This window comes from Mustela erminea, chromosome 9 (assembly GCF_009829155.1).
Source record: "Mustela erminea isolate mMusErm1 chromosome 9, mMusErm1.Pri, whole genome shotgun sequence".
NCBI classification, from domain to species: domain Eukaryota; kingdom Metazoa; phylum Chordata; class Mammalia; order Carnivora; family Mustelidae; genus Mustela; species Mustela erminea.
In genome coordinates this window covers 8,522,362-8,543,850 of record NC_045622.1, presented here as the reverse complement: position 1 = coordinate 8,543,850, position 21,489 = coordinate 8,522,362, and the positions used below count along the sequence as shown (strand labels likewise).

Below are 21,489 nucleotides of genomic sequence, written 5' to 3'. Positions count from 1 at the left end.
AAATGCTATCAATTTCTGGATATTAATTTTGTATCCTGCCACTTTACTGAATTTGTCGATTAGTAGTTTTTCAGTGGAGTCTTTAGGGCTTCCTATGTATAGTATCCTATCATCTACAAATAGTGAAAGTTTTACTTCTTCCTTACCATTTTGGATGTGTGTTAGTCCCTTTCTTGTCCGATGGCTGGGATTCCAGTACTACGTTGAGTATAAGTGATGAGAGTGCGCATCCTTGTCTTGTTCGAGATCTTAGAGGAAAGCTCTCAGTTTCTTATCATCAGGTGTGATGTTACCTATGGGGTTTTCTGTTTCTGAAATTTTGAGGTCAGTTTATTAAGTTCAGTGAGGAAAGCTATCAGAAAAATACTCTCCAGAAAATTATTTTTTCTTAGAAAAAAAGGAAAGAAAAGTCAACACCTCAGTACAGCCACAGGTGCTGTGACAGCCATGCCTCCCTGAAGGGGGGCTAGTTGGTTAGATCGCTCTCTGGGTCTGCAGGACTGTGGTTTGAATCATCTTCCTCATCCTCTAGCTCCAAGTCCTCTTGTTTCCTGGAGGACAGAGGAACAGAACAGAAATTCCGGGAACAGAAATTCATCTACCTCCGCATTGTTTCCAGCATCCTCCAAACACCGCATATCCAGTGTGTCATGATCATGATGTGTTTCAAATGGTTGTTTCCCACTTAATTCATTTTTTTTCCTGCTGCTTCTCTCATTCATTTCTTTTTAATTTCCAAGAGTTCTGGAACAAACTTGGCCTTTCAACTTAAGAAATTCGCATTTGTAACAGGAGTGGCATGAAGTAATTGCTCTTCAGCTTCTGCTGCTGCTTTCTCTTTCTTCTTTTATTCTCTTTTATTTTCTTCTCTGCCAGTTTTTATTTGATTGCTTTCATTTAATTTTTCTTGCACAACGGTCACGGAAGTAAAGATCCTCACCCTACCGAGATTTTCTTCTGCCTGTAGTGCTAATCATTTAAAAATGTCTGAGACAGCATTATCTTGTAGATATTCCTGGGGGAATATTTCATAAAGAGCGGCTTCATCTGGGTATTTGTCACTGTATCAGTGAACTTGAGGGTGGTCTGGATGGTTTCCTCATTTTCTCCAGCCTCAGATGTCAGAGTAATTGTGAAACTGGGTGCATTTTCTGATAATACCAGTTAATGACCCTCTCAAGCCCCTCTTCCCCGTGCCATCCTCACAGCACAGCTGTACTGCAGGTGAGAGAACAGGAGCAGGACTGGCCCTTGCTCAGAGACCTCTGCTGTGAAGGAGTCAGGGTAGATGGGCTCCAGAGCCTCCAGCTCGTGCTGCTCCTCACTGTCCTCTGTCACCGTGGCCCCAACCACGGCCCGTGGACCACCCAGCCACCCTGCTTTTGGCTCAGGTCAGGATCCCAGGGTCTTGGGATGGAGCCCCACATTGGGCTCTCTGCTCAGTGGGGAGCCAGCTTCCTCCTCTCTCTCTCTCTCTCTCTGCCTGCCTCTCTGCCTACTTGTGATCTCTGTCAAATAAATCTTTAAAAAAATATTTTCACTGTGGGTGCCTCTGTATGTCACTTGTGCTGTAACATCCCATGGGACTCCCTCCCCACCCCCACACACTGTAGTCTCCTACTTTCCTTGGACCCATCAGATGGATGTCTCTAGGGCTGAGTTGTTTGGGAAGTGAAAAGAAAAAATAGCTTCATATTTGTTTTTGATAATTCCTTTTCCTTGTAGAAGATGAATATTGCCGGAAACAAGGGAGGTAAAACTAGATGCTCTGGTTTAAGAGTCAGGTAGGTCCTTTCTTCTTTCATAGGAGAATATTATCGAGCACTTTCTGTGGTACTGTCCTAATAACTGGAGGTACGGCAATTAGACCAAGTTCGTTCATTCTTCAAGAGACTGACATTCTCGTGGCGTATAACATAGAGCATGTGACTCCTGTGTCCTTCTGTCCTGTTGGGAAGGGAGATAGATGTCATCTCTGTTTGGATGCGTACAAGCAGTTCTTAAGTTGCTTGATATGGGACTGTAGGTTGAGGATGGCTAAGATTAAGTCTTGAGGGGATTCTGAGATTCTCTGCAGAACTGAAGATTTGTGAAAGGGTGTTTCTGTGCTGAGGGTCGTGGGCAGTCTGTCACTGGAGTACAAACTAAGTGCAAGAGAGCAAGAGAGACAAAAAGACAGGAAACCAGCTTTAGTAAAAAAGAACTGGCAATGGGTTTAGACTAGAGGTTCACAGGAATATTAATGTTTGGATGGATAAATGAAAATTAGAAAACCCGAGGACTAGGGTGTTTTTCTTTTTCCTTCCTTCCTTCCTTCCTTCCTTCCTTCCTTCCTTCCTTCCTTCCTTCCTCACTCCCTTTCATTCATTCTTTCTAGATTTATTTGACAGAGAGAGCACACAAGTAGGGGGAGCAGGAGTGGGAGAAGCAGACTCCCCACTGAGCAGGGAGCCCTCCCCACCAGGCTCCATCCCAGGACTCCTGGATCATGACCTGATCCAGACGCTTAACCAACTGAGCCACGCAGGCACCCCTGGATGTTTTCTTTTTAACATGAAAAATTGACCCAGCATTTCATTTATGCCTGTTGAACTGGCGACCTCAGGGGCTGGCTGGCAGTCTTCCATCCACGTCAGCAAGGGCAGATTTAAATCTCTGTGGCAGAACCCTCCCCAGCCCTGATCAATAGGGCTGGTAATTGAATTAGAAAAGCATTCTGAGCTGTCGGCTAATTATGCTATTCAGGCAATTGCTTTGTCCACCTCGATTTCATCCTTGAATTGCTTAAATGACTTTCTCACTGGGAGGGGAAGTCAGTTTCCATCATCGAGGCACACGGTTTACGTCTACCTAAATTATGCTTCCTGTGCTTCCCCAGGGCAATACTTCGGCATTTCACATTATTACAGACATTGTTTTATGAGTTTTGATAGACATCAGTTTTGTTCTGATTTGTATTTCAGTCTGATCTTTGTTTCCAGGTCTCTGAGTGTTTCCTGGACTATGTTACTCCAGCGCTCCACTGCCCTTTTCTTTCACTAAAGGCAAATAACCAATTTCAGTTCCCCTTTTCCAGCAATAATAACACAATTTAAAGGCCCCAGTTGTGTTTAACATATTAAAGCTATTGATGGTAAAGAAATAAATTTAGAGCAGCAGCTATAGTGTTAGAAGTGAAGAATTCAAGCCAACTCGCTTTTTGGATTAAAAAAATTAGAATCAACATACATATCCAGAGGTGTGTATATTGACTGCTCATTTTATCTTCTAGAAGATACTAGTTGCTTTAGATTTTAAAGGTAGGTAATGCTCTTAAAGACGACAAGCAGAATCTCCAGGAGTAAAGGAGCTTCACCTTCTAATAAGGTTTTTTCCAACACCAAGCTCTAATGATAAATACATTCTTAGGGGCATCAGGGCGGGTCAGTCGTTAAGCATCTGCCTTCAGCTCAGGTCATGAGCCCAGGGTCCTGGGATGGAGCCCCACATTGGGCTCCAGCCCTACATCAGGCTCCCTACTCAGCAGGAAGCCTGCCTCTCCCTCTCCCACTCCCCATGCTTGTGTTTCCTCTCTTGCTGTCTCTATCTCTCTCAAATAAGTAAAACCTTAAAAATTAATACATAAATAAGTTCGTAAATAAATTCTTCTTAGCTTCTCCTTATACAGAGTCTCTACCTTTTATATAGTTTTGTGTTCAGGCTTAACTAGAAATGACTTCTTGTTTCCTGAACACATAATAGAATTGGTGCTGAATTTCTTGTGATTGTACCCTGAAGAAACATGGCAGAATCAGGATGCTTCACAGATCTCTTGAGGTATCCAAGGCAGACCTATGCTTGTCCTTAGCAAGACGGTCATTACAAACCACACATCAATGGGACTTCAAATTCCTCTTTGAGAGTAGGAATCTTCTGTCTGCCACTGTTTTTCTGGCATTTAAACCATTGCTTACATGGTGTCCAGTCAGTGGTGGAAGAAATGAACTGCGTTAAACTCAGATCTCATTTGTATATAATCACTCCCTCACTCTCTTCAACAGCCCTTCCCTTTCCTTCACTCCTTCCCTGCCTTCCATTCTTCATCCATCCGTCCATCCAACATCTGTTTTTCAGCACCACTATGCACGTATTCTGTGCCAGACACTGTGCTGTTGGTAAATAAAACAGATTTGGTCCCAGAAATCTGGGGAGGGATTGCTGGGGACAGACAATAAATGAGTCAACCAACAAATAAATGTATAATTATAAACTGCAAAGAGTGTAATAAACACACAGGGCACACTGAGAGAGATTAACTAATAAAAATGGAAACCCAGGCTTTCCTAGGATGTGGCAAGGCCTCTCAAAGTTGCCCCCAAGGTGAAGAATAAAAAATGAGACTTATTTATGAGAAAAACAGGGTGGAAGCATTTTCCAGGGAGAGGAGGGACAGCATGTGAAGGCTAGAGGGGGCAGGGAGGGCCTGGGAGGAGGCTGGTGTGGTGGGAGTGAAGTGGGCAGGAGGACAATGTGCAGGGGGAGGAGGGACAAGTAAGCAAGGGCCAGATCTCCTAGGGATTTGTAGACCATGAGAAAGAGTTTGGATTTTGTTCAGGCCATTTTTCCGGCTGGTGCTGAGTGGACAGAGCTCTTAACCTAAGATCTGTAGATTTGGTTATGAAAGAGCAAGTTGCCTTTCTTTTGAGTGTATCTTGGAATGTTGGATGGAGAAAATGAAATGAGATACAGTAAATGCTTTTTCCATACCTATGCAACTCTCAGTGTTTGTCCTCTCTTCTGAGTGGGCATATTATCGCTTTTAACTTTGGTATTTGCTTTTAGTGTTTAGTGACTGCTCTGTCATCATTCCATATGATTTGTGTTCTGTATTTCCCAACTAGATCACTAGTATTGGCAATTCGTGTTTCTTTTCTGTGTTCATATTCTTTGTCATTTTCCCCTGTGGAGTCATTTGTTATCTTCGTTGTGTATATTCTTGCTACTAATCCTTTCGTATCTATTGCACATACTCTGTCCAATCTCCTTTATCTTTTTACCTTTGTCTCAGCCCACCTTTTCCTTCAACAGTAATGCATAGTGACCCTTCTTCCATTTCAGGGCAGTCAGTATTTTTGATGATGTCCTCTGTATGGCCCAAGATCTCTTCTGGAGTTTCTGGGCATGATCTATCAGCACACCAAGAAAAATACTCCATTGCCATTTACTGTCTTGCCCAACAGACGTTTCGTTTTTTTACATTTTGTAGTTATTTTATAAGTAACTTACAAAAATACGAATAAGAGCTTAGTAAAACAACAACAACAAAAAAACCCCCTTCATCTGAAATCTTAATAACTTAAATGTAGGAACCGTGAATTTTTGTTCCATATTCTCCTGGTTTGGAATAGATATACGTAGATACATCGATACCTGAAATGGACCCCTGTGAATGCAGTTGTCAGGCATGGACCTGGAATATATCCATCTTGGAAGTACAGGTTCCAGATTTTAAATATATCTCCAGTAGATTCTAGCTTATCACTTCTGCTTGTTCTAGCACTTGCATCATCAAAGTGAAAAACTAGAATTTTTTGAAACCTTTAGTGGCTCATAATTTTGTTGAAGAGAATTTAACTGTCTTCTTGGCTCCACAGTTCAGACATTTTCATTCTTAGATTTATAAACCAACAAGTGATAGATCCATTGAATTTTTAAATTTCTTCCCCATATATACCTTTCTAGTCACCTTTGTATACTAACCTGCCTTCAGCATTTGTCCACTTAGGGACTATATCGAATAAAATTTGGCCCACAGACCTCATAAAAGATGAAGGAATGTGGTCCTATGCCCTTTTTAAGTGTAACGGGGTGGTCTAGGTTCTTGCTGCAAAACATTGATGAAGTCCTCCCCATGCAGTGACTAACTGAATCAAATACCTTATTTTCTTTTTGTTCTGAGAAATACCTCGCTCACTCTTCAATTCCTGAGTTGGAGAAGACTCGTCCATATATACTGCAGAGGCTACAGTCCTCTGAAGACTGAGTCTGACCTTCTACGTAGGATCGGTGTCACCGCCCACACTAGGGATGCTGCTCTTCGTCACTTTGCACCCAGTTCTGATCCACTAATTGTGAAATGTCTCCCTCTGTCCATTTTCTTCTCATTGTCATTATGGACAGAAAATTTAAAGATCCTGCATTCTCAGTCGTGCTCAATGAAAGTTAAAAGCTGACTGCAAAGATAGCGTCTCAGCTCTTTTATACCTTATTGGAAGATGATACCATAATTTGAGCAATGCAATTAAAAATTGCAGGCTATAATGCAATAGTGATTACTTTTGTATCATCTTTTTGGTGATTTCATCATTTTCCTTTGTCTTATTTTAGTTTTCTTAAAAAGCACAGTTGTAATTAATCTGAGATACAGGAAAAAAAAATTAATAAAACCACTAAGATCCCATAATACAGCTTCAAATTATAAAAGGTGGCAGTAGATCCATATGGTAATTATAAGATAGAATGAGTCTTATTCTATTTTTAAAAATAAGGAGAATTTCTCTTTGTTTTTAAGATTCTGAAGCAAATAACATTATGAAATAAGTCTTCCCAAATAGTAAGGAATTGTTAAAAAAAAAGAAATGAAACACTCAGATTGGACCTAGCAGACCCGATGTTCTGCTGGAGCCGCCTGAAGGGCTGAACTGACCTTGTTAACGAGGCTTTGACTGCAGAGTCCACAGGAATGGAAATGACACTGAATTAGTCTCAGCCTCTCTTTACTACACTGAAGCTTGCAGGAGTTTCCTGTGGCTTACCATTCTCTGTTCTGACCTACCCCTTCTCTGTGCAGCATGGACAGAAAGGATAAACTAACTTCTCTTTGACGGAGGTGGGTGCTTCCTCCTCCTGTTCATTTTGTTGGCAGGCCTGCTTTATCTCGGGAGTCTCTTCTAAGCCTCTTTTCTATCAAAGCCCTTGAGCTGTTAGCTGTTGAAGTAAAGTGCATCTCTGTTGAGCACAGCGCACTGCCAGCGTCCCATTTGGGGAGAATCGAAGAGGTGTGTATGCCAAGCACGATATCATTGTGTGCAGGCACTGTGGGAGCCTGCCAAAGCCAGAGGGAGGCTGCCAGGACAAATGCCACATTGACATGACATTTACAAGTTTAGAGTCTGGAAGAGGACTGGCAGCAGAACACTCTTAAGCTCCCTCATTTAGGGTGGCAGTAACTGGGCCAACTTTTGATTTTCAGACTCAGAAAGCATAGTCAAGAAGTAAGACTTCATATAGAATTCCAGACTCTCGCTGCCACATTTTCTAGGAAGTGATGAATTCGGTTAGCCTGTGTCTGGGATGCAGGATAAACCGTGGTGCAGATCAAGAGCGCAGGTTACCGAGTGCAGAATGTGGAATCAAATCCGGGTTTGAATGAGGGCTCTATGGTTCACCGTGTGACCCTGAGCAAGTTACTTCGTCTGTGGCAGCCTCAGGTGCCCATGTATAAAGAAGTAGGGATAATAACAGCACTTTCCTGATGGGGTTATTGGGTGAATTAAATAGGGTTTTTAAAAGTGTGAGTACTTTTTCCAGTGCTTGTCCAATACCGAGTGTTCAGTACATGGGAGGCATTTTCCACATTCTTCAGAGACTCATGAGAAATTCGGGTTTTCCACTGTTTGTGTATTTTGGTAACAAGTGCGTATATTATCACCTGCCAGAGACATGAGCTTGTGTGTATACGCTCTCCCTCTGATTTAGGCATTGCTGGAACGCTGCACAGGAAGCCCAGGACATGGCTTTCTTTGCCTCTCCTAGGAAACTTAGAACTGGAATCAGGATCATTGATTGGAGCACTTGGCATCTCTACAGTCTCTTAGATACAGAAACCGCTTGGGTATTAAGAATTTATTCTAGTAATAGCAGTCCTTTGATTGACCTGGAACTTTTCTATGGCATTATTCTATGCAAAATGAAGGCCTAGAGCTATTCTGCAGGAAACCCTGTAGCTTATTAGGGACACCATCTTTTTGGTGTTGGAGACAAGGTACTTGGTCTTGATTAAATCTGTTTTCATGATCTAGAGTTAAATGACAGATTTTTCTGTGCTACATACATAGAATATGATCACTACTGCACTTAGGTAACTTCCATTCACCATTTTCAACACTGCTGGTAAATTCTCTCAAGTGATGAAATTCTGTCTTGTCTTTTTCTTTTTGCTTTCTTGTTTTTCAGATCTTCGAGGTTGCTGCGGGCATTCTATGTCCCCTTCCTGTCCGATCAGTATACAGCATATGCAAACTATACCATCCTCAAACCCCGGAAAACAAAGCAAATCAGGAAGAAAAGTGGAGGTTAGCAACACGCCTGTGGCCCCAAAGGATGACCATCCTCTTAACTAGTGATTGCACTGACGGGACTCCCTCCAAGACATCATTTGTAACATTTGTAATAAAGGCAGTCTCACACGGATGCTGGAATCTGGGTGCTTTGGGCTGATCAGAGTCATTCACATTCACGTCTTGCCTGTGTCTCTGTTCTGCATGTAAACTTTTTGCAGCTGGGCAGAAAAAGGCCCTACAGTCTGGTAGATAATGTTGCTCTACATCTTACTGTTTTTCTTCTGTTCAATTGTTTACTAGACCGGAGAAGAGCAGAACCACCTTACAGGAAGAATTGAAAATCCCAGAACTGGATGGCCGCGTTAAACTCTTCTCCATACTCTGGCCTGGCATCTGAGAACTAGCAAGCCTCTTTTGGGCCATATGGGCTTTCTCCACCAAAGCTGTTTGGCAGCTCCTAGCATTCCTTGTTCAAATCCTAGTGCTGAAAACGAGCACAGCCTAATTGCCAACCTACATGTCCTTCTCACCTCGTGCAAGACTAAGCTTCTCTTAAGCACTTCACAGGACTAGGACCCCGTCCTGGAGATATCTCAGGAAAAAAGGCAACCATTTGAGGAACTGTAACCTAATTTCGTTATATAGGATGCCTCTTATTTTCATTTTATTTCCTTTACAACAAACTGTAACTATGTTTTCTTTAAGTTTTAGCATGCCGTTTCTTGAATTCAAGACTTCTCTGTAGAAAGGTATCCACAGACCAGGCCATAATTGTACAGGACATTTTTGGAGAAAATTAATTCTATCACTTGGTAGGTTTGGATGGCCTCACATTTTTAAGTAATGTGTTCTGAGGCCATTTCTGAGGAAATTAAGACTTTCCCTTTTTTTCACAACCCTAGTGGAAGAGGCCAGTGTGAATTTATAGCACTGATTTTTGAGTCTGTCTATTGCAAAGCACATTCTGCATGGGGCACTTTTAGTCAAATAGGTAATGATAAAGACCTGATTAAAATGTAATGAGTATATACTGTGACTATACACACAGTATACAAAGCACTTCCAGATGATCTCATTTGGTTCTCACAATCATGGTGTGAGGCAGACAAGGCAAGTGGTTTTATCCCCATTTTACAGATAATGACTTCGGGGTGGGGGCACGGGGAAGGTCAAGTGGCATGCCCAAGATCACATGACCAGTCAGTAACAAAGCTAGGATTGGAACCTGGGTCCCCTAACTGCTCCCCTAGTGCTCTTCCTACTTCCTCTCTCGACTCTGAAGACCTCACTTGGAAGAATGATGGTGTTGGCCAGAGACCCAATAGATAATGTAACTTTCTATTTTAAGGAAGACGTTTACCTGTATTTCTTTGAGTTCTTCAGAACCTCCACTGTGCCTGTCAGTCCGTCACAGCAGCACCCCACCGTGCAGCCCAGCCTGTGGCAGGAAAGTAGTGTCCATGTTTGGAAGCCCTGTTCCTTGGCAGCCCCACAGGATCTATCAGTTGGATTCCCACATAGGCCATCTGGGGTCCTATTCTAGGTGCCTTATTTCCTCAAGGTAATTGTGTCTAGTATCTGCATATAGGATAAAGCTATTTTCCAGAGGTTTCATCTTTCATTTTTCAGGGAGAAGGGCTTTCCAACAGGAACTGATCCCAAGAGAGGAGAAGTCATAGGGGAGGAAATGGCCAGTTCCCACACAACAAGTCTTGGTATCCCTCTAATGGAGTTTCTGGGTTTGAAGCATTGGAGAGGAACTCCATGTAGACAGCTTAGAACAGTAACTGGAGAGTGAAGATAAGCCAAGGTCCCACTTGCTGCTTTAAAGTTTTCTGGCATTTAACCTAGTATTTGGTCCATGCTTTCTGAGCCAAATACTGGCATCTGTAGTCTGACTCCAGGGTAGGGAATTTTTGGTGAAAAATCTTGTCCTACCTGCAGAACAGCATACTGTCATTCACAAGGGCTAAAGCCCTCTACTTTATGCAGAAGTAAATGAACCCCATCATGGAGGTCCAGGGTGAGTAGCTGTTTTCCTGATCTGAGTGATACAGTGCTGGTCTATGTTATCATCTTGCATGTTAAAAAAAAAAAATGCCTTCTGAGTAAGAACTTACTGTAATAGAGCACAAAAAAGATCACAATTGATCCAGGGATTCCTTGGGAATATCCGTTCCTACCCCTTTTAAGACCAGGTTTCGGTTTCCTCTGTTCTAGGTCCATCTTTAGTGAGCACAATAGATGGAACACTGTGCCAAATGCTGTGGGTAAGGGATGTAAAGGTGAATGTGTTTTGTTGTAAAAATTAGTATTTCTTATATGATGTTATATAACCACACTAAACAAAAATCTCAATCTCAACAACCCCCAGGGAGGCCAGATTTGCCTGGGAAAGAGTTTTGAAACACCTGGTCACACAAGCCTTTCTCTTCTGGAGAACCCGTGTTCAGCATGAGCTACCAAAACTCTGCTCACCGTGCCTCTCTGGGGCATTCGTTTCTCCCCAGGTTGTTGAGTATTGAAAAATGAAGGACCACAGATTACTTCGGAGAACTTTGATTATGGGATCTGAGCGAGGGAGTGGGTGTACTTGGCAGTTGCAGGGCTTGCTGATCTCTAGAGTTTATTTATTTCTTAGTAATCTCTGTGTGGGACTCAAACTCACAACCCTGTGATCAAGAGTCATGTGACTGAGTCAACCAGGCGTCCCCCTGATCTTTAGATCTTAAGTAGCCTTATCTGAACCCCAAATCTTAAGAAACTGAGCCCCATGAGTTCACTCAAAGTGTGTTCTGTCATCAAAGTGTGCCTGTCACCCAGTATACTGCGACAAAAGTGTGTTCAAAGTGTGTTCTGTCATCAAAGTGTGCCTATCACCCAGTATACTGCGACAAAAGATCGATCAGTCACTTTAATCTCCTGGGATAATCATTGAAAATGGGAACCCATAATCTTTTATCATTGAAATGAAGTTTAGAAACAGAATTTTGTAAATCAAGATGGCTCTTGATCTCAACCATTTGTTTGGGTCATTTTTCCTGGTTTGGAGTTCTGGGGAAGAGCCTTAAAAACCGCATGTGATTTTATAGCATTAGATCTGGAGTGACTTGGGGCAAAGCACCAATCGCTGTCCTTTCTTGTGTTGCGTTTCATGGGATTTATTGAGATAATTCACTGTGATTATGCTGTCATCTACGTGTCTGGCAGCTCTGTTTTAATTATTTTCTCTGAAGAGGGCAAAGAGGCACAATTTCATGCTTGCCTCCGCAGCCTATTAAAGCGCACGTGTAAATTCTTAAGTTACTACATGAAATGCCTCGAGTAAATGGATAGATGAATGTGGGCTTAGCTTTGTCCTTTGGCAACAGATCAGACTTCTATGTGTCATTGTTGGATTTCAGAGGCCCTCAGCTGTTTTGGTAAATCTAGGTGAATGTTACCTTTAATTTTTCCGCTATATGTGACCATGTAATTCATGCTGCACATGAAATCCGGAAGCAGAGCAGTGTTGAAGCAAGAGTCTCGTCCAGTTCATTTGTCTTCCTGATCCCTGTCCTTTATCTCACTGGTCAGTGTTTATATTACATACCTGTATTTTCTGTAAAAGAAGAAAAGTTAAATAAATCTTGGCAATTTGATTTTCTTGTTCTTAGGGTGATATTTTCTCTTTTGCATCTAGGTTTTAGATCTTTGGTGGAGATTAAAACTCAGCTCCTCCCATCTCCACCATTCTGACCCTTCAGCATATAGACCTGCCCCCCGCGCTAGGCCAAATAGCCTGGGATGTTTATTCAGAAAACTCTAGGAAGAAGCCTCTGTTTATGAAAGCCCATGAGGGTTAGTGTAATTGTACTAGTGGAAAAGCCAAGCATTGGGAGCACTGGGACGATTATTCAGCGGGTCAGTGTTGTGCCTAAAAAGTGATACTTTCTGGGTCCACCCTAGGCTTTTGGATGGAAAATCTCTGGACTCTGACAGTCTTCACATTCACAGAAGCGTGGATCTGGTAATATTTAGTAGATAATTTCCCCCTTTGGGGGTTGTCAGGAGCAATAAAAGGTTTTTTGTGAACGAATTGCTAATATCATTCCCATACCTTGTTCCTATGACCAGTAACTCTTAGTAGTTACCTGGTTTTATACTATTGATTACCAGTCTTCTTTCTGTAGGACCCAAAATGCCCACAAAACTTGGTTTGTTTTATTTCTGTCAAGTCAGTTCAGAGAAGGGTGCTTTATTAATATAATTCCAGGAGGGAGAGGTCCACAGCCTTAATTGATTTTTCTCTGTCTAGAATGTCATCCTTCTCTTCTGTTACTCGGACTTGAAAGGCCAGCTTGAGTCTGTCTCTTGTCTGTGAAGCTCTTCTAGACTACAGGATTACTTCCTTTCCTGACCCCTCACAAGCACCTAGTGTCTTTGCTAACGGCAGGGGGCCTTGACACAGAATGCTTGTAAACCTGCCCCTCAGGAACATCGCTGGCACATCTGTGGCAAAGCCCATGTCACACTTGTGTGTATTCCTAGAGCTCAATGCAGTTCCCTGAACATTTTGGTAGTGTACATGTTTGTTGACAAAGGAGGAAAAAATGTAGGAAGAAACCCTGAAACTAACACACAGCTTTGCTCTTTCACTTTGGCAGATTTTTAGACCAGGGAAAACATAGCAAGTTGTAAGTCCTCTGGTATTCCAAGGGCAGTTTGAAAGGTGTGAATGTGGCTCTATACTGTGTGTGTTTTAGGAATTCTCCTGGAGCACACACAGACTTTCACACTAAGGCAGATTCCCCAGATTGCCTCTAAAAAGAGATTTGGTACCTTTATTGAATATTTCTATTGTTATTTGATTTTGGACTGTCAGACTTAGCTCAGGAGACCTTCTGAATGAGTTTGGGCCAGATGGCTTCCCCTCCAGGTGTGAAGGAGTGCTCCATTCCTATCAGGCGTGCTTGGAAAGGGAAGTCTACCTGCAGGGTAGCTTTGTAAGGGATCCGTTCAAATTCAATAATACCAAGCTAGCGGGTGATTTTTTTTTTTTTTTTTTTTTAAACTGAAGGCTGTTTTGGCTCTCGTCAGCTGTGGAGTTTAACATAGACCTGACATGGAAACAAATCATAAGTCATGGATTTGATAAACAAAACAAGGCAAATTGAGATGGAGTATGAAGTTACCGAATTGTAGCGACACAGACTGGGGATTCCTGTTGCATCTTCTTCACGTAAATAGCTCATGATGAAATTAAAAATTGGATTAAATAATGCTACCTGTGTAGGTGCATTAAAAAAATGGCTTTAAGTGACCCTTCATAAGTGTCTTCATAAAATACTTAAGTGTAGTAGTGTTTTCTCTTTGTTCCTGTTTTCTTTTTCTTTTTTTTTTTTTCTCCTGGTTTCTGGGATGCTTGTTGTGTGATAATATGCCTGGAGATGAAAGTGTGAACTGCTGACTCTCAATGGTTCCAGTGTGTGAATTAAAATGTATTCTGCCCAGGGTTTTTCACAGACTTACAACACAGGTTCCAGCCGTCACCATAGGAGGGTTCTCTTGGACCTTCACTGACCTGCAGAACTGGTGTTTGGCAACGGCTGCCGTTGTCCTGTAGTTACTGTTTTAAGTCTTGAACCTCAGCTTGCCGAGTGAGGAGGGCGTGCTCTCGGGGCGGCTTGCTCTCTGCCTCGGCGGCGTCACCCTCAGTGCTGGAGAGGACGTGACGGTACAGCGGTGATCCTCAGGCAGAGCTGCGTGGCAGACTTGCCCGGAGACCCTTTACAAAACTGCCGCTGTCTGCTTGGGTCCCCCAAAGAATTCTGGATTAGTGGTCGCAGATGGGCCCTGGCATCACTAAAAACAACAACAGACTTTTTATGTGATTTTCTATCCATTGCTATTGCCGTTGCAGATTGGAAGGCAAATGGTCACTCCAGAGATCCAAGGTAATTGAGTAGGCAAAATGTTCGGTGTTCTTTTCTAGTTACAGTCCCCGGCTATGCATGCAGGCTTCCGTCCACACCTCTGGCCATCCTCCCAACCCCACTTTCTTTTTTTTTTTTTTAACTGCCTCTCAAACCTTACCTGCCCTTATTACCCATTCTCTCTGGGCCCTGGTTTCTGGGAAACAATTAACTAATATGGTACTGATGGACACTAATGGATGTTAATGATTTCCTGTAGTTCTCTTCCCTCTGATCCTTTCAGCGCATGTGAATGGGAACACATCTGGAAAAGAGAAATGACCCATTTGGCAATTTCAGACCCATTCAAGTGCCATTTTATTGATGGCTTAGGAAGAGTGTGTTGGAGCAGGGGGAGCCAACCTTGAGAGAGAGGAGGAAGCAGGTTCCCTGCTGAGCGGAGAGCCCGATGCAAGGCTCGATCCCAGGACCCTGAGATCATGACCTGAGCTAAAGGCAGAGGCTTAACCCACTGAGCCACCCAGGCACCCCTCTACTGTATGTTTCTAATGCATTCCCTTCCTCTCTCTCCTTGAAATTTTGTTAATGATTCCAAAGTAAAGCCCCAAATCTCCTTAGAATTATTCTCATTGACTCAACTTAAGAGATGCTGGGGGTAAAATCTTGCGTTCCCGAACCTGGCTGCCTCTTCCTGCAAAAAAGTGTCAGTCATTAACGTTGTTGCAGTTGACCACTTTCATTAATGAAACGTTCTTCTATTGAAAAGCAAGAATTGTCTCTGTTTGGGAATGACAGAATTGTTAGCAATACGGAGTCTCCCAATGTTCTTTTTTAAGATTTGTTATTTATTTATTTGACAGAGGGAGAGATATCTGTAACTGGTGTGTGTGTAAAGCATGCAAACACAGTCTGATAATTATAATGCCTAGTACCTTTCAAAGGCTTCAGATATTTCTATATCTGAAGATATAGTTCAAACCCTGTCGACCAGCACTACTTGGTCTGCTCAGGTAAGAGCCTGTGGCTTTTGTGAGCGGAATGAAACAAGTGTAGGCGGGTGGTGAGCCTGCTTCATAGATCTTATACATACTCCCCACTCTGGGACACAGGCAGTGAAGACCTCCCCTTGGTTGCTGTGCCCCTGGTTTGCGGCTGAGTCCCTCTGGAGCTACTGCTACCCTCCTACCCCCGCCATGCACACACACACATGAGAGCAAAGGTTAATCTCATTTTGAGAGAACTGACCTGAAGTGTGTGCACTCAACCAACAAGAAAACTCCATGTGTCGTTCCGCCGTTGGCCTTGCTTCTCTCTTGCCTCTATTAACAAAACCTCTCTCAGCCTCCTGGGCATTTCCGAGAATATAGTCTCACTCTTTTTTTTCTTACCAGTAAAATATTTGTGGAGTTCTGTAGCAAAAGCGGCTGGTTTTACAGTGCTACATTTATAAAAGAATCTTAGGCGTTTTTTTGTTTTTTGTTTTTTAAAGTATCCCCTTCCCCTTCCCTTGGGCCTTTTCTATAATTGTGTTTTCACAGTCTGTGATTACTGGAGATAGTCTAAAAAATAACACCAAAGTTTAAGTTTGTTGCTATGGTTTTTTGTGGCTTTTTTTTGGGGGGGGGGTTGTTTTTGTTTTACTAACAAGTATCACTGTTTCTGAAAACTTGTTGCGACAGCCTTGGTGGAGACTTCTCAAAGTGCCCAGCAGAGGGCAGCCCATTCTCACTGGAAATTTCACAGCTCCTTTTCTTCAAGGAAGCTGATTTTGTTTCAGTATTTGCTATATTCTTGGTATATAAATTTCAGTGTAAATGGAAATATCTGAGCTACATTTCTTTAGAATCTCTATCCCTACATTGCACTGTTATGTTGTTGTAATTGCAAAAATTTCTTTTCAGTTAATTTCAATTCTCTTTAACATGACTTTAGTGGAATTCATAGGTAACAAAAGGCACGTTTTTGGTTGATGATGGACAGCATTCGCAGCTACTTTCAGTTGCAATTACCTGCTGTTTGCCCGTTGTCAAGTTTCCAAACATGAGCAAAGGGCGTCCTAAACACAATCTTTTTTTTTTTTTTTAAAGATTTTATTTATTTATTTGACAGAGATCTACAAGTAGGCAGAGAGGCAGGGAGAGAGAGGAGGAAGCAGGCTCCCCGCTGAGCAGAGAGCCCGGTGCGGGGCTCGATCCCAGGACCCAGGGATCCTGACCCTCTTCGAAGGCAGAGGCTTTAACCCACTGAGCCACCCAGGCACCCCCTAAACACAATCTTGACTTTGCCTCTACTCACTGATATTGTCAGAGGCAACGCAAAGGATATGTGAATGGGCAGGGTGCTCCCCTCCATCAGATGCCATCGCTTTACCCCCAGCACAGTAGCTCAAAGGAAAATATTAGTGCTTAGCAGGGGCTGCACCCCTTGTAAAGTAATGGCCTTAGGATACCTCCGATAGCTCCTCCTGTTCAGGGCATGGGATGAAAAGCAAACATTTGCAGAACATTTACTTTTAAAAGTGTAGGTTATCCACAGACAGGACTTGAGGACCAGACAAGTTCAGCTCTTTGATATAGGAGATTTCCTTCTTTATCTGTGTGAAATCTGATAGATACCGGCTTTGGAACTCAATCTTAGAACTTTATGGGGAATGTATTGTTGGTTTCTTTTTTCTTTTCTTTTTTTGAGTTATGGAATGCTTTACGAATTCATGGGTCATTCTTGGGAAAGGCCATGCTAATCTCTGTACTGGTCCAATTTTAGAATAGGTGCTATCAAAGCGAGCGTGGGGTTTGGGTTCGGGGGTTTTAGGTGTGTTTTTTTCTTCCTTTCCTTTTTTTTTTTTTTTTTAAGATTTTATTTATTTGACACACAGAGAGAGAGAGAGAGATCACAAGTAGGCAGAGAGGCAGGCAGAGAGAGAAGGGGAAGCAGGCTCCCTGTTGAGCAGAGAGCCTGATGTGGGGCTCAATCCCAGAACCCTGAGATCATGACCTGGGCTGAAGGCAGAGGCTTAACCCACTGAGCCACCCAGGTGCCCCATCCTTTACTTTTTTCTTTCTTACACCCTCTGGATTGTCAGATTAGCTCTTTAGAGAAATAATATGAATGGTAGCTAACATCTATAAAGCATTTAAGCTTGCGGGAGTGTTTGGAGTTGCTTTTTTTCTCATATAATTCTTACACAAACCTTGTGAGTTTGATTACTGTTATTATCCTCTTCTTAAACTGGATGCTAAGAGCTATTACACATTTTGCCCAAGATCACCTAGGTAGGAAGCCGGGATTCAAACCCAGCCAGGCATTCTGACTCCAGGGCTCTCTCTTAACCATGACTTCCTACTCCCTATTTCAAGACCTTTTTGTAGTCCGTAGTCCTTGAGTTCCTTTGTTGCATATTATGTTGAGGTATCTGGAATGATTAGACAGGCAGAGATAGGAACATGACGTAGTCAAAGTCATTTAAGTCTTTTTACCACCTTCTTAATCTGCCTCCAGGAACCATAGGCTGGAGGTTGTTTAAGTAAGACTACACAGATAACAGAGTCAGTCTTTCTGGGGCTTTTTTAGAACAGTGTGTGGCCCAGCTAATTTTAATCACACAGCTAGATCAGAAAGGGAGCTGATTTCCTGAAGTCCTAGAAGTTAGTGAAAATTCCGGTTTCTGATTATAGTCCCAGCTGAATTTCTGCTGAGATGTGAGTGGCATGTCTAGGGGCCTTGGTATTGGTTCTTTCTTACTCCTCTGACCTTTTTCCTAATTTGCTAGGCAGATCAGGAAAGACAGTGGGAGAAGATAACCATCTTCAGGGAACTGTACATGAAAAATCTTTCAGGGTATAAGGAACATTTTAAGTAATCTGTGTTTTGCTAAATCAAACCTCTGTCTAGTTGGAACCTGTGCACAGTGTGCCTGCACGCTGAAAGCCATTACTTATGTTGGCTGGGGCTAGTGTAAGACAGGTGATATAGAGGCCTATAAAATAAGAAAGAAGGAAATGTGGACTCGTGGACATCCAGGGCTAGAAGGGAGCAGCTGGCAGGAGTGGTCTATTATCCATATTTATGGATGCCATGGGGAAGACCAGCCTGGGGAGGCAGAATCTTGTCTACAATGTGATAACTAACCAAGAGCTAAAAGGTTGGTTTGTTTGAATACATAAGAATTTTCACGGTTCATGATTCAAAAAGCATAAATCCCCTGGATATTGGTATCCTAGATTGCATCCTGAAACAGATAAAAGGCAGAAAAATGGGTGAAATTCATGTAGAATCTAGAATATAGTATATAGTAAAAAAACAAAAGTTCAAGTGGATATATTGAACATGGAAAAATCTCCCTTCCATCCTGTTCCCCAGGTACCCTGTTATCGTCCCATAACCAACCAATGTGCTTATGTGTGTTCTAGAAACTCCCCCCCCTTTTTTAATGCTTACACAAGCGCATGTGAGTGTATTCTACTTTAATAAGTAGTAGGATACTATGTACACTCTTCTGGCACTTTCTCTCTCTTTTAATCTTAAAATATTTTAATACTACCTATTTAGGAGTGATCTATTATTTCTGAGCATTTTCAGCTTAAGTTAAACCCCACAACCTCAGTAACACTGTGTACCTTGCTTTTTCATTTAACACTGTAACAAAGGGGGTTTGTTTTTGTTTGTTTTGTAACAAAGGGTTTTTGTTAAGCTGTGTACAGGGATAACCAGGGGTCTGTCCTAAGAATGTCAGAGCCCATAATAGAACTCAAACGCCTAAGACTTTTGAGAAAGGTCACCATGCCTGTTTGATCTCCAGGTCTGTTGTAGCTTAAATATGCCCTTGAAGTTAGAGGAAGTACTCAGTCATTCTGGCTGCTGTTCTTGCAGAGTTGGGGGCCTGCCCACGTTGAGCACAGGTCTCTCTCTAGATGTTCTCTTCTTTTGTTTGTTGTGGGCACCAGTTCAGTGAGCACTTGCCGCTCAGTAACCTCTAACATTTGTGTAGCTCTTTTCCTTTACAAAGCACTTCCCTTTATGGATCTTATTTCTCATAAGAACCCCAAAAGACCTCAGCAAAGATTTGCCCCTAGTTTTTCACCAATGAGAAAACCTTCTGAAGGCCTTGAGTTAAGTCTTCTCTAAGTCATGTCTACTCCTTTCATCTTTTCATACTGGCCCTCTGTTGCTAGAACTCAGTAGATGGGAATGTTTTCTTTCCTGCTTCTACTTCCTCAGCAGGTAACTATTAATGGAAATATTTGAGGTACCTTGTCAGGTACTAATTGCAGCACTATAAATATATTATTTAATCTTAACAACCACATGAGGTAAACTGTACCACTCTATGCTATAGATGTAAAAACCAAGATTCAGAAAGGGTAAGTTATTTGTCCAAAGTCACATGACTAGTAATTGACAGAGGTGGGATGTCAGTCTGGGTCTTCCTGATTTCAATGTATACTTTTTTTTTTTTTGAAGTAGTCTCCACGCCCAGCCTGGAGCCCAGTGTGGGGCTGGAACTCATGACCCTGAGATCAAGAGTCAGATGCTTAACTAACTGGGCCTACACATACCCCTATTTTAACTGCTCTGTATATTGCCTTGAATCAGAACTGGCTGTCCCATTTCCTGGATTTGCTTTTCTCAAGAATTCAAGAGAAGTTGTGCTCTGGAAATCCAAGACCTTTTTTTATATGTAGTGATAAACTGGCGTGGAGTTAGAGGTTGAGACTAGGAGTGATAATAATCCATGATGAGGAGTTTCCCAGCTTCTTCATTCATGGTGACTCATTGTGTGACTCCAGGCAAAGCCTCTTCTTCTTTGTCAAGTATTCCCAGCCGTAAAAATGCAATTAAAAACTTGAGGTGAAAATACTCAAGTTCCACAGGATTAAGACAGTTTTTGTATAAATATAAATTCAAAATTTCATTAATGCAGTGGTGATAATTACTGCTTTGCAATGGATTAAGAACAGACCTGGGAATCTGTTTACCAGGGTCATCTTGCTAAATGAAGATAGTTGGAAAATGCCTGTGTGTGCCTCAGGTTTCCTGTGTGTGAACTGGACCAACTACCACTTCATTATTATCTACCATTTCTTGACCGCCTTTTCAATGGGAGGACACTTGTGGGTCTGCCTTGAGAGATGAGAGAACCACCTGGGCCTTTGTCTTGCACTCGGCCTTCTCTTCCAGGGGGGTGCTCTGAAGCAGATCAGCTTGAATGAGCATTTATTCTGTAAAGCCCAGCGGATGGTGAGGAAGATGCGAGCTGGGTCAATGAGGCAGGAGGCTGGAGAGCATGACTGTGATGTCCTTCAGACTTCCTCAGGACTGACCCTTCTCTCCTGTGATGTTGGGAGCTGTTACAAGCCCTAAGAGGTGATGTCTGTTCATCCCATCTGCTTGTGCTTCTCTGAATTCTTGATGCTTCGTGTGACAGGAATGGGGCAAGTCTGACCCTGTCTTCCCTTGACTCACTAGATGCGTGAACTGCATGTGGGTGTCAGAGCCCAGTGTTTCTGTGCTGAAGATGTCACGCTGTTTCCCAGGTGTTGCTTTAAACCTTAGCTAAATCTTAACTGCTGCTTCTGGCACTCCCTGGTCATTTAGTTTTGTGGTGTGTGTGTGTGTATCTGTTGGCGGGGGGTGGGGGGTGGGGTGGTGGTGGTGCACAAGGTGGGGCAGGGGAGAACATGGGGAGGAGACCAGAGGCAGAATAGAGAGGATGTGGCCGCAGCTCAGAAACCCAGGGCTGTATTTGTTGTGCTTAGCTGTATTCCAGGAGTCAAGCAGAAGAGGGATCCGTTTAATCTGGTAAAAACCATAGCCAATAGGGACAGAATTGCTCATCAATAAGCGGTTGTCGCTGTCATTTGCTTTTTCTGGACAAGAGACGGCCTCCAAAACTCTTCTCAGACTCTTCCTGGACAGCTGCTTGTTGACATGGAAATAGTTTTTTTCAGATGTTTTAGAATCCGTGACTTTGGAATATCTTTGTGCGTTAGAATCACGAGGGCACACAGTCAAGTGCCCCGCCCTACTCTCAGGGGTTCTGATTCAGTGGATTTGGGGTGCAAGCCAGGAAGCGTTTTTTTCACATGCATCTGAGGTGATTCAGATAGTCTGTGGACCATACTCCCCGAAAGACTTAGACTTTGTTCCAGTTTCCGTTTGGCCCAGTTTTTGAAATAGCCTTTTCTGCTGGAGCCTGTTTTAATGACTTTCTTTATTGAAGGATTTATTAGCATCTCCATGTTTACTACATGTTC

General features: G+C 42.6%; 1 protein-coding gene and 1 pseudogene across 2 annotated transcripts in view; one reads left to right on the top strand and one right to left on the bottom strand.

Annotated features, from left to right (window-relative positions):
• ALG9 (ALG9 alpha-1,2-mannosyltransferase) overlaps window positions 1-10,443 on the top strand; it is a 94,850-nt gene extending 84,407 nt beyond the window's left edge. For both annotated transcript variants that reach the window (XM_032357266.1, XM_032357267.1), the window contains exons 15-16: window positions 8,215-8,333; window positions 8,622-10,443. In XM_032357266.1, the coding sequence (XP_032213157.1) occupies window positions 8,215-8,333; window positions 8,622-8,659 (157 nt within the window). In that variant the 3' untranslated portion in view covers window positions 8,660-10,443. The remainder of the gene's footprint in view (window positions 1-8,214; window positions 8,334-8,621) is intronic.
• Window positions 522-1,155, bottom strand: LOC116598646 (annotated as a pseudogene).
• Window positions 10,444-21,489: the final 11,046 nt, after the last annotated feature.